Raw genomic sequence first — 12,965 nt, 5'->3', positions numbered from 1 at the left:
GTTTTATTGGATATATCACGTAAAATTTGCATAAAAATAATTTTAATTCAATAATACTATACAACAATTTGTATAACATTCTCACAAAAACTGAAAACATGAATTATATGTCTTGGAAGGAGAGCATGGGGAGGTAGAGTTGGCTGATAGATGAAATCTTCAACAAAAGTAGATTTGCTCCGGTCTTCCTCAGTACATCAGACACGACTTGGGTTACAGAATTTGATAACTCACAGCTATCTACTTGTTCAATTGCACTCTACTCGTCGAGCCAACTTCTCAGCAACTGAAAACAGTTCTGGTGTAGAAATCAGAAATCTGATTCATTATTATACTCAATACTTATCAATATACTTTTAACCCCTTAAAAGAAAAATGTTACAAGACACTTTACAACAAAAAGATTGTTGTCATACTGGCTTCCGAACATGTTACTGCAACAGGTGATCTACATTGTTTTCTCTTATAGATATCATTACTGTAATGAGAATTTCACGCCTTCATCGTCAGTGGAAGTGCCCTTGAAGATTGCAAGCTTTCCTTTGTGTTCCAATAGCTTGAGAGCTCGCATAAGAATAGTCCGGTCCATTCCATGCAACTCTGCATCCAGAAAATGAAGACAGTGACATTACACTTGTATACACTAGAATTTGCAGTATCAGAGTCAGGTCAGATTATAGGTGTAGAGTGCCAACTATAAATAAATACAGCCATGGTTCTCATGATTTAGCAGCAAATCAGATTTCAGGTTTAATGCATAATTACCTGTACCACGCGATTCAGTTCCCAGACGTATTTCCTCCACAGTCATCACACTATCCTCTAATCCATTTTCCCGTACCTGTGCAAATAGTGAGATGAATTAACTGAATGCCACTGAATCTGTTTGTGAGCACCCTCCGGATGTACAAATAACTTACATAGCGTAAAACTAATTCTGCCCAGTCTTGTATCCTATGCCAAAGTATAAGACACTTTCGATGACTTTTATCCATCCATTCTGCACGTCCTGTTACATTAAAAATTAAAAATTAATATAATAATTTGTTCTCGTTCAAGTACTGTGTTTGATCTGATGATGTTAAAATGTAAGAAACCATATTGATTGTGCAAATCCTTTTTGGTTGCAAAGAACTTGTTAATAATAAGTAAATATGTAAACGAACCAGTTATTCATACATTTCATAGGCTCGATGTACAAGAATTCATAGCTATACTCTACAAAATGTATTCCATACAAATGTTAGCATGTTGGTTAATGTGAGACCTCTCAGAGACTCGGAAGACAATATGCAGAGTGAAGCAACTGAAGATACATGAAGTTATCAAAAACTTCAAATGTAGAACTTTACAAAATTTTCACTAGGGAAAAAATGGGTGAGTAAACGGTCAGTTAAACTTTAATGAGCAAAAAAAAATCTATTACCAGAAGTCAGTGAACGGAGAATATATTACCCTATGAACTACTCCAGGTCATGTTCTAAAGGCCCGAGCTTTAGAAATTAAGGACTTCAAGACAGGTCAGGCTGAATATGTGACAACCTAGGTCAAATCCCAAGGTTTTTTTTCTTGAAAATCAAGTCTACCTGATTTTTGTATCCAATAAGTTGAAGTATACTGACCCGAATGCAATGCAACTTGACTAACTCATAAGCCCGCCACGAGCCCCAAAAAATCATATCATTTGTTGGCATAGTGATACTCATGCTCATATAGCAAACAAAGTTCCCCACGTGTCTCGATATTGGCTGGGTGTGTGTTACAAACTCCCATAAGTAAAAATATCTACATTTACCCCATATGATACGAGAAAATAGCTAGAAACTAACAAAGTTCGTTAAGGCCAACCAAGTAAAATGTGTCATTGTAGAACATTCCAGAGCTGGAAGTGTGCGGGGTTATTGGTAAAAGACTTGAAGACTTCAAGAAAGTTGACACACAGAGTCCTATCTGCTAAAAACTGCGCATGAAATTTGCTGCAAATAAAAGACTTCAAGGAGCCTACACAGGAAGTTGACTGCATTTTAAAGATTTCATTAGGCCAACACATAACGTTTATTCCCACTAGCACTAGGAGACCTCAAGGGAGGCAGCAACAGGAAAGTAGAATCTAAAAAGGGACTTCAAAAAAGAATATTGAGCCAGCAGATAAGCACATGCAGGATAGCACAGATGCAGGGAAGTACAGTCCCAAGTAGGACTCTGCATAAAAAAGGCGTGTCAGGCAACATCAGTCAAGTGGATAAGAGGAGGTGACAGTAATTTTATCTGATAAGGATAATATCCTTGAACTCAATAAGGGAGCGACAGAAAGTACTGGATCCTAAATGCTCATGTCAAGCCCTATATGAAGAAGAGCTAACAACATACTTCAGCATAAAAGCTCAGTGAGAATTGCATTTTTTAGCAGAAATATCACAATTTTTTAAATGCAGAGTAGAGAAATCTTTATTGCGAGGCATTACTATCTTGAGAGAGAGTTCTTGTAAGGACATAGCAACAAGTAAAGTTAAGTTAAAATTGTGAAGGCAAATGCTTAAATTGTTTAGTTTTCTGTTAAGAGTTGTGGGCACTATAACCTATAAGGTCGAATTAGTTCCTGTAAACCGTTGTGTACGGTTGATCTTTAGTGCTTCTCCTAAACTCTTTTGCAGCTACATGCAAAGGGAAAAAGAGAAAATATCATCAATATTCAGGATTAAGATAAAGAATAAACCATCTGAAACCAATGCTGACAAGAATGCATCCTTTGCTTCATGAGTAAGAGACCCTGTTGCAAAAAAATTAGCATGATCCAACAGTGATAATTGAAGAACTGAACAGATTAAATGCAGTGATATGTATCCATAACAAATTTTTAGATCTAAAAAAACTAATTTTCTTAAATAAATATGAAGACAGAGTTTTTAATATTCACAAGGTGCATCAACATATTCAGTATTATATAAGATTGCATTGAAACCACTAAAGGCGGTAATTCTTGCATCTTTGGAAGAGGGGAAATAATCTAGTAAACCTTGATGTGGAGCGGTTACGTAGAAGAATACTAGTTAATTAAAATTTGCAGATCATTGTCCATCATTTGGTAGATTATAATATAGATAGCAGTGACACGTACAATAAACTTACTCTCAATTGTGGGATTCGTGAACAATGGGAAGTCTTTCTCTAATTCAATAACAAATAGCTTTTGGGTTCTACAATAATCAAGTATCAGCTCCTTCCAAAGTTGTATCTGCTTCTCTCGGGTGTCTCTCACCGGCTGCAGCCTGTAATTAAATAGATATATAAATAAATGGAAATTATTTTATATCTTTACTAAAATTAGATCAATTGTTGCTTGCCATGGGATTCCCAGTTGGACAATTACAGTTGAACATTGAACTTTGCATTCATCAGCTGTCAAACTTGCATAAAAGAAGATCCATATCTAACAAAACACACTTTTATTTTTTATAGTTACAGGACATCTTTAGTGCTCAATTCTACAACAATGTCAAAAAATTGTCTAGACAAGTTTCAGATGTCATGCTCTATTGAATTTGGGGCATGTCCAAAACTTTATATAAACCGCTGGGCCTCCAGCCCAAGAAGATAAAAAAGGCCACAAAGAGCCCAAGGAGGAAGGATCTAGAACTAAGAAGGGGTTATATATAGAAGCCTTGGATCTCAGAATCAGGGGGTGGAAAATATGAGTAGAAACACCCTTGTAATAGTTAGAGATTAGCGAGATTCATATCCCACTTGTATCTCGACAAATGTAGATACATCAAAATACAGTTACAGGCAGTAAATACATGTACAGGTAGTCTACAAAACACAAACATGCTGTAACTATTATCAACAATTCAGAAACATATGTAAAGTGATGAAATTACGTGAAGTATGGTGGATAATTGAAGAAGTGGGGCAGCTTAAATTCACCAAGTTTCTGCATGATTCCTTCTCCTCCCTTTATAAGTAATCTAGAACTGCACACGCAGTAGCAGGAAAAAGTTATTCTGCCTGACAATCACATACTATGCCAAAGTTGTAATATGTCTGCTGTGAAGTAGAAGCTGTTAAATTGTTCCAACAACATTTAATGAAAGATTTTATACTCATAATTGGGTCAATATCAACTACTGCAGCAAAATGTAGAACCAATATCATAGCAACTATTTGTGTTCTGCTTTTTTTTTTTTTATGATGGCTGCAATCACCATTTCAATCCCTACCAGCTATTTAGCGATTGAATGAAGGTAAGTAAAGAATTCAATCAATACCTATAGCAATCTCAAAAGTTGATAGGTAAAGCTAAAGCTCACCAATTAAACACAAATCAGAGATTAAGTAATTAGTTGTGCAAATATAATCTTGTGAGAATTAGAAAAACAACCTTTAGAAAGATCATCTACTAATTAAACCCCATTACTCCATTTCCATTGTACAAATAAGAAGTATCATGAATTCACAATGCTTAATAAATATAGAAACTATTCAGTAAAATCAAGAATCTCGATAAGCTCTTAATCTGAAAGACAAATTGGTTCAAACATTTAATCAAACAGATTATGCCCAATTAATTTCACAAGTATGTAAAAACCCAGATACAAAATCAAGAGATGTTGTGAATCGATTGTTACAAAAGAGGAGACTTACAAATTGATGCGAGACAAGTAGTCTGGTAGCAGAGAATTGAACGCAGACAAGTTGATACAGTTGTCTGGTAGCAGGTATATTTATTTATTTTTTTTAAAATTAAAGATGCAAATAAATAATCACAAATTATGTGTGTAATATTTGTTATAGGATTGTTTTTGGATTAACTAACCTCCTACCTCTATTTATTTATAGATAAAATTTCTTGATACACATTTTAAAGCTAATATGAAATATAATTTTATAATTTCTTTTTACATTTTTTATAAAAGTTTTAATATTAAATTTTTACGTTAAAAAAAAATAAAATACTCCCTTCGTCCCTTTTTATCTGTCCATTTTGGAGAAAAAAAACACATACCAAGGAATAATTGATTGTATAAACTTTTTCATTAAATGCCTCTAATTAATATTTTGAAAATGGTGGAATACCCCTACTTTATGTCTTGAAAACATGAATTCAACCAAGTTTTTAATAAGTCAAGCCTTGAAAATTGAAATTATGAAGATATATTTGAAAAACTATCATTAAATTAGTTTTGAAAGTATAAATGGACAGATAAATAGGGACAAATTTTTACTTCCAAAGTGGACAAATAAATAGGGACGGAGGGAGTAGTTATGAAATTATATTGTAGAGAAGTTTTAAAATGCGTTTTGAAACCTCCTTACCCCACGTAAATGATATGAAAATGCGGGAGTATATCTTGTTTGCATAAATTTTTTTTATCTATAAATCTAAATTAAATTAATTCTAAATTAAGTTTGTAGTTTTACTAATAAATTTCAATGTATCGTTTCTCGCATTTGTAGTTGAACATAGAAGATGCTTTGAATATGTAGACACCCGTCTGCATTCAATAATTATTATATAACAATAATTTTGTACAAGCAGTGAAACCAGTTTACAATCCAAGGATGGCCTATCTTGTATGAATCACTTTGTACGAATGAAATATGGTATGTGGGCATGGAACAAAAAATTGCAAAACACAATTTAAGGTAAAAGACAAGGATAACGTGTAAAAATTGCAGTGAAAAAATATTAGCGCATTAGATTTAGTCGACCAAACACGGACAAGTGTCTCAAATAAACTTGTTCTAATTTATCTTTGTGTAGTCAGTAGTTCCAGCCGAAGTGAGCATAACTGGAATCTGATTTCGATATCAGTATCCTCGACATCCGGATAATCCTCAAAATTAGGATTCTTTGTTTTTCTGACAAGTCTTCCATCTTGATCAAAAACCACGACCTTAAAACAGTCTAAATAGTCAAGTTCAAAAGGTAGGTCCTTCCAGTAGTAGGATCCTAAATCGAGTTTCAACTGGCTTTTAAATGATACCAACCAGGGCATATCTCCGACATTGTAGTCAGTGAGGTTAGATTTCCTATCTCCATATACAATGCGGATTACTTCAAACTCATCATCAGTGCCTTTCATTTGAAGATACCGTTCCTTCAACATCAATAGGAATTCTTCGTTTACAAAATGGGTAACAATAGGTGCAGAACCATCATGCTCCGTTACAAGTACGACTCTCTCCCCAGCAAGTTGACAGAAAGGAACCTTTAAAATCAAATTTACAAATATTATATAATTGAAAAAGAGTTTGAAAAACAATACTGCTTATATTATACTGATATTAAATACTGAAAAAGTGTTGGCCTGCGCTCTGAAGAAGTTAAGAAATCTGTAATATTACTATTCTTGGGTTAATACTTAATTAATAGCTTGCTTTGAATTAGAGAAAGATAATAGAATTTACAGCATTCATCAGAATTTAGAACATATAAGAACTAACCTGGCGCCCATCGTTCCTTGTAAAGACGGTGCTTGGATCCCACAGCATCTCCAGCTTAAATTCCTCTACTTCTTGGGTTATGAACTTTCCAGCTTTCTTGCGGGTGAATGGATAACCTTGGAGATTATACTGGAGCAAGATGTCAGCTGTGAATGGTTCAACAAATTTTGCATGAGGCCCAAAAATTACAAGGCCACCGTGTGCAAATACATTGTAATAGGATATCTTAAAAATTCGATTCAACTTCTTATAACTCGGATCTCTAAACGGCAATGCCAACCAAGGCATAGTCTTAAAATTTTCCCAAAATAAGTTTTCAGTTGTTGGAAAATCAAGTAAGTCTTGTGGCTCTCTACCATAAACGAACACAACCTGAAAATTTTTCTCGACTTTTGCCAACTCTTCATAAGCTAGCTCCAGTTCCACCAGTATCGAGTTGTTGTTGGGAGTATTTCTATAGAAATATACGGCTACTAACTTATCTTCAAAAGTGTGAATAGGTACCTACCAAGACAAGTTGGTCCAGATTGAAGAAACTGTAATGAAAGAGTAAAACTTCAAAAAATTCTAAAGATCTATATCTCATAACCTTAATAAAACATGGCTATTAATGTGTACTTAAAATTTGTAAAACCTCAATTTCTATTTCATCTGAGGTGTGCCACATATGTGCATATTTATTTTTGAAAAACAGAGTTGTAATAGCATCAATGCTTTTAATCACATGAGACTGAATTCATTACCAAATATACATGTAATCTCAGTTATAATTCAATTATCAAAAATGATAAGATTAAAGCATCATTTGTTAAATCTGAAATCTACGAATTAGTTGCATAAGTTTTTTAAATGACTTGGGCCAAAATTTCTTAGAAAAAATGTACTTTTGGACTTGATAGATCTGCTAGTTTTTGCTTCATTTAGGCTAAATAGAATTTAATAACCTATCAACAACCTAAACATCCCAGTGAATACAAGATAAACTATAATTTCTCCTAGTTTGAGAGTCATGCACCAAATTAGCCGGAAGCTCAACTAAATTAGTTCATGTTTCTCATTATTAAAATAATTACAGAGTCAAATTTCTAGGCCATACCTTATTTCCTTTGTTTGAAATGACATAATCACGTTCAGGGGAGGTCAATAATTTTTTTAACGAGGGTTGCTTGGCGGTTGCATAATCTTCTTCCCTCAGATATTTTATTCTTTCATCAGAAAAGGGATAACCCAAGGCTCCATAATCAATAAAAAGTCTCAAAGCATCACATTGCAAAACCATTCCGGTGGGATCAACAATGACAAACCTACTGCGATGGATATATCCTCTTCGGGACACACCAAAGCTTACTTGCAGCATTTTCCTGGATGTTATGTCTGAGATTGGGATGGCGGTCCATGGCATAAAAGAAAATTCAGTGTCAAAACGCTTCTGAGAGTCACTTTCTTTTACGCTCTTATCAGTTTCAGCAACAAAAACAATCTCAAAGTTATTGTCCGGCTGTAAATCCTTGTATACATCCATTATCAATGTTGTGACCCCCTTAGCCCATTGAAAATAATCAGCAAATATCGGCAGTGAAAGAAAATATATTCCAATAACCTTGCCTTTCAAGTGCCCGGCCTTAACCTATATATAAATAAAATCATAGTGAAGGATTAGGATTCAGCAAATATGCTAAATCTGGTCTCTGACACTTCATTTTATTTCGCCTCATTGATTCCGATTTCTTCACACATAACATTTTAATTTCTGCACAATTACACATTCCAACCTAAGCGAAACACAAGTACATACCTGTTGATTGTTATTTTTAACTAGGTAATCCCTGGTTTTTGTGAAGAGAAAGTCATTCAAATCAATAATATCTCCTTTTTCTATACACTTCTCTTCCACCTCTTTGCTTTCACTTTGCGTACATTCTGTGAGCCAAAGTAACAAATTTAAAAAAGCATCATGTTTTGTACCAAAGATCATTTGACAAGTAATTACTACAAGAAAACACTAGTATTTTAAGAAGAAATATAATTCAGAGTTTCTCCGATCAATGAAATTTAATATCACAATTATCAATCTATAAAAACAAATATAATTCAAGGAAAATTAGTTGATGTAAACAAATAACTTGTAAAGCAGTAATATGTGTGTGCATGTGGGAAAACAAGGGACTAGTCTAGACTGCAGTCCCGACTGACCTTGGGAAATTGACGAAACAGTGGGCTCACTTTCGAGAATGGATGAAATTGTTCTCGTAAGCCACATAGGGCGCAATCTATTACGTAAAGGGTCATATTTTTTCAGCGTCGTGTCCATCAAAGTTGTAATACTAAGATTAGAAGAGAGAAAGGCTTTTCTTAGCCCGATCAGTCTTCCCATTACACTCCTCATCGGCATCGTGGTGCTCACTAAAACAATATGATTAGATATTGCTTGTGTTCAAGGTTTAACTACTCCAGTCCAGGGTTTTAAGGGTTTCGGCCTGATAACACTGTAACACAAATTGATGCCCAGAAAAATTAGGGTATTGCTAAATACAGTCCACTTTTACTTTAACTTTATGCAGTTCGTAGAAATTACACAGATTCCAAGTATAACCCTTAAGTTATTAATTGTATTCAACCCTAATAAATATGTTTGTGACTCTCAGTCTCAGGTAATGATACCGGGGTACGTGTATATTTATTAGCACTCACACTTCAAACACTTTTTTACTCTTTTAAATTTTAAAATGCTTAGATTTTAACTCGAAAACATATATTCTCTTCAGAGAAAAATTATAAAATGTATATAGAGTAAGAAACTGTTAACTTTTTAAAATTTTATGTTATTCAGATTTTAGTTCATCCCAATTATGAGGCCCTGACAGTATAGTTTCAAAATTTTAAATTATTTTGATTAAATGAGAATGAACAAAGTAAAAAATAAAATAAACACGTCTATAAAAATTTAAAGAGATGGATGAAATTATATATAAAGTCAAATATTTTAGTGATAAAATTACATATAAAGTCAAATAAAATTATATGAATAAATATTAAATATATAAATTATCTTTCTAAATTTTAATACATATTAAAGATTCTAAACCAGCTAAAGGTTATGTTATAAAAATATCAAGTATTTTTTATTTTAACTAAAATATTATATCAAACGCTAGTATTATTTTTTTAATATTAAAAATCAAGTATTTTCTATTTGACTAAAATATTTATATCGAACACTATTGTTAACTTTTAATATTTTATGTATTGGGATTTTAGCCAATTACAGCCATAATGACTTTTTGTCACTGAACTCGTAGTGAAGTTTCAAAATTTTAACTTAATCTGATTAAATGAGAATGAACAAAGTAAAAAAAACTTTCACATCGACAAAAATCAAAGAGGTGAATAAAATTATATTTAAAATCACATATTTTAGTAATAAAATTATATATATAGTCAAATAAAATTATGTGAATAAATATTATATATATATATATATATATATATTTAAATTATCTTTCTAAATTCTTAATACATATTAAAGGTTCTAGGCCAGTTTAAAGTTATAATATAAAAAAATTAAATATCATCTAATATAATCTCAATATTTTAAGTTATTTAAATTAAAGTTGAGAATGAATAAGTAATGTTTAAACAAAAAATAATAAAAAAATAAATCAACATATATTGATAAAATATTAGTAGACACTTACATAATATATTGATCGAAAATAAATAAATAAATATATTACTTTTTTTTTGAATAAATAAATATATTACTTAGTTAGCGCATGAATGTGTTTATTGCATTCATCTATCCTTATCACTCGCACAAAAAACTAAGGCTAAATTTAATTTCGTATACCAGCGACACAAAACCTTAGGAAGGACATATTTGTAATCTTTATGAACTGCACAAAGGTAAAATGAAGTGTATTTAGCAACTATGAAAAATTAATGCCCCGAAAGGGTCATAGTGGCCCCTATTACTATTTAATCATAGTGGCCCCTATTACTATTTAATCACGCTTCTGTTTTGATTTTCGACCAAAACACAATATCGTTATCTAAAGAGTTAATTGCAATTGACACCCTTTTGGTTTCAGCATATTGCACATTGCACCTAATAGTTTTGGAAAATACACTTTGCAGCCCCAAATTTTTAACCCGTAGACACTTTGCACCCTTTCCGTTAATTTCTGCCGTTACCGTTAACTTTTGCAGGGGCATTTTGAGAAATTTAATTATATTTAATTAAAATCAGACTTTTATTTAAATTTTCTGACCATCTAAACGATATTTTTCGGAAAAACTTAAAGAACGAAAGTTGTAGAGAGTAAAAAGATCTTTTTAGAACAATTTGGTTCAAAATTTAAATAATTATTTAAAAATGATTGTTCATTTTTACAAGATTGCTAATTTTTGAATTTTTTTTAGAATAATTATAACAAGAATTACGAAAATTTTGAACCTTATAGTTCTAAGAAGATCTTTTTATTCTCTACAACTTTCGTTGTTTAAGTTTTTCCAAAAAATATCGTTTAGATGATCAAAAAATTTAAATAAAGGTCTAATTTTAATTAAATATAATTAAACTTCCCAAAATGCCCCTGCAAAAGTTAACGGTAACGGCAGAAATTAACGGAAAGGGTGCAAAGTGTCTACGGGTTAAAAATTTGGGGCTGCAAAGTGTATTTTCCGAAACTATTAAGTGCAATGAACAATGTGCTGAAATCAAAGGAGTGCCAATTTCAATTAACTCTTATTTAAACCTCAAACGTTACTTCATATTGTGTTGGAATATTTTTTAACTCCAAAACGCTGCACAAAAAACGCTGCTTCATGTTTCGTTTATCAATTTCAAACAGAACAAACTGCCAACATGACCAGCAATTCAGTTTATGCTTCCTTCTCTCCATACTACATAAACCACCGATTCTCAAACTACAACATAACATCTCATAAACTAAACTATCAATTCCAAAATCACATAAAAAAATAGAGATAGTAACATGAATGGTTGATATTTAATAAACATATAAAGAATATAGAGTGAAGAAAAGTATTATAAAATCTATCTGATAAGTTGTGAAATGTAAAAAACTGGATAAAAAAAATCGCAAAAAGAAAAATATAAAGAAATGATTAGGACTGAGTGTAGTATTAGACTTATAGCATGTTTGTCCCGGCTTAAAACCAGGATTAAAAGTTATTTCTAATTTTAAGTTGATTTTTTTTTTTTGTGTAATAAGTTACAAGCCGATTTAAGTCATAAATAAGTCAGAAACTAAAGAGGGCGTTTGGGTGAGTTTAAAATAAATAAGTAGAGTAAAAGTTAAAATGCAATCAAATGAGACTGCACAAAGGAATTTGCATGCACTATATTGTAACATCACTACTAGGGCTGGCAATTTCGGGTTTCGGGTCGGGTTCGGGTCGGGTTGACAGTCGCGGGTCAAAAAATTTACCCAACCCGAACCCGACCCGAAAGTTTAATGGGTCAGAATACCCAACCCGAACCCGACCCGCACTACCCGCGGGTAACCCGAACCCGACCCGAAAATTAATATTTATTAATAAAAATATTATTTAAATAATAAATAAATAATATTTTAATCCAAATAAATTAATATTTATTAAATTAAATAATTTTATATTAAATTTAACTAATAAATTTTATAAAAATAATAAAAATAATATAAATAAATATAATATTTATATTATATATTAATTTTCGGGTAATTTCGGGTCAATTTCGGGTAACCCGAATTCAACCCGAAAATGACCCGTTTTTTCTGGGTTGATTTTGGGTCAACCCGAATTCGACCCGAACCCGAAAAACCCCAACCCGAATTCGTATTTTGCGGGTCGAATTCGTGTCGGGTTGTCGGGTCGGGTCCAATATTGCCACCCCTAATCACTACATTCAAAGATGATGTGACAAAAACTAATTTATTTGTTTTGTATATAAACGGGTTGGGTTGAGTTGGTTAAGGGTTATAATATGTTAAACCCTGACCCAACCTAATTTATTCGGGTTTTTTGAAAGTGAAACCATTTAACTATCGATTTTAGACGGTTCGGTTTAATCGGTTCAAAAGAGGGTTGGTTTGGGTCGGGTTTCGCAGGTTGGGTCGGTTATGTTCAACCCTACTTGTAACCACCATTACCTTTCCTTACCTAATCATCAGTCTCCTCAATAATTCTTTGGGACTTTTTTTTCTTAATGACATGATTTCTGGTGTAGAGATGGCAAAATTTTTCGAACCGACGGATACCCGACCGAACCAATCCGAATGGTTTTTACCGAACCCGATTTTTATGGTTTGGTTTCGGGTTTGGTTTTTATTTTTAAAAACCGATTGAATTTGGTACGGGTTTGGTGTTTAGGCCAACCGAACTGATACCGACCCGAATATCCGAAACCCAATTCGAATCCAAACCAAACTGAAACCCGACCGAACCCGATATTATAATTTTATTGTATACCATTATACCCCATATATTTATATATATGGAATTGCTCAAAACAGAACACC

The 12,965-nt window shown here is 32.6% G+C and overlaps 2 protein-coding genes across 3 annotated transcripts; both read right to left on the bottom strand.

Moving 5' to 3' along the window:
- Positions 1–25: 25 nt before the first annotated feature.
- Positions 26–4,781, bottom strand: LOC108193688 (vacuolar protein sorting-associated protein 25). 2 transcript variants are annotated; one of them, XM_017360462.2, is made up of 7 exons: positions 4,642–4,781; positions 3,879–3,971; positions 3,130–3,269; positions 2,717–2,770; positions 921–1,009; positions 766–841; positions 26–600 (listed from the first exon to the last, which is right to left on the bottom strand). In XM_017360462.2, the coding sequence occupies exons 2-7, from the start codon at positions 3,935–3,937 to the stop codon at positions 476–478; spliced, it is 543 nt and encodes a 180-aa protein (XP_017215951.1). In that variant the 5' UTR covers positions 3,938–3,971; positions 4,642–4,781; the 3' UTR covers positions 26–475. The 2 variants fall into 2 exon arrangements, with proteins under 2 accessions (XP_017215951.1, XP_063936804.1); XM_064080734.1 differs by lacking the exon at positions 4,642–4,781 and adding an exon at positions 4,379–4,625 and having other exon boundaries at positions 351–600.
- Positions 4,782–5,678: 897 nt separating this feature from the next.
- Positions 5,679–8,836, bottom strand: LOC108194801 (probable nucleoredoxin 1). The gene is made up of 5 exons (XM_017361738.2): positions 8,638–8,836; positions 8,240–8,364; positions 7,541–8,071; positions 6,445–6,948; positions 5,679–6,209 (listed from the first exon to the last, which is right to left on the bottom strand). Exons 1-5 carry the CDS (start codon positions 8,834–8,836, stop codon positions 5,748–5,750), a joined length of 1,821 nt encoding a protein of 606 aa, XP_017217227.1. The 3' UTR covers positions 5,679–5,747.
- Between the last annotated feature and the right edge of the window lie 4,129 nt (positions 8,837–12,965).

Source organism: Daucus carota, chromosome 7, assembly GCF_001625215.2.
Source record: "Daucus carota subsp. sativus chromosome 7, DH1 v3.0, whole genome shotgun sequence".
NCBI classification, from domain to species: Eukaryota; Viridiplantae; Streptophyta; class Magnoliopsida; order Apiales; family Apiaceae; genus Daucus; species Daucus carota.
Note: the sequence above shows the minus strand (reverse complement) of the source record. Positions and strands in the feature narration are given on the sequence as shown.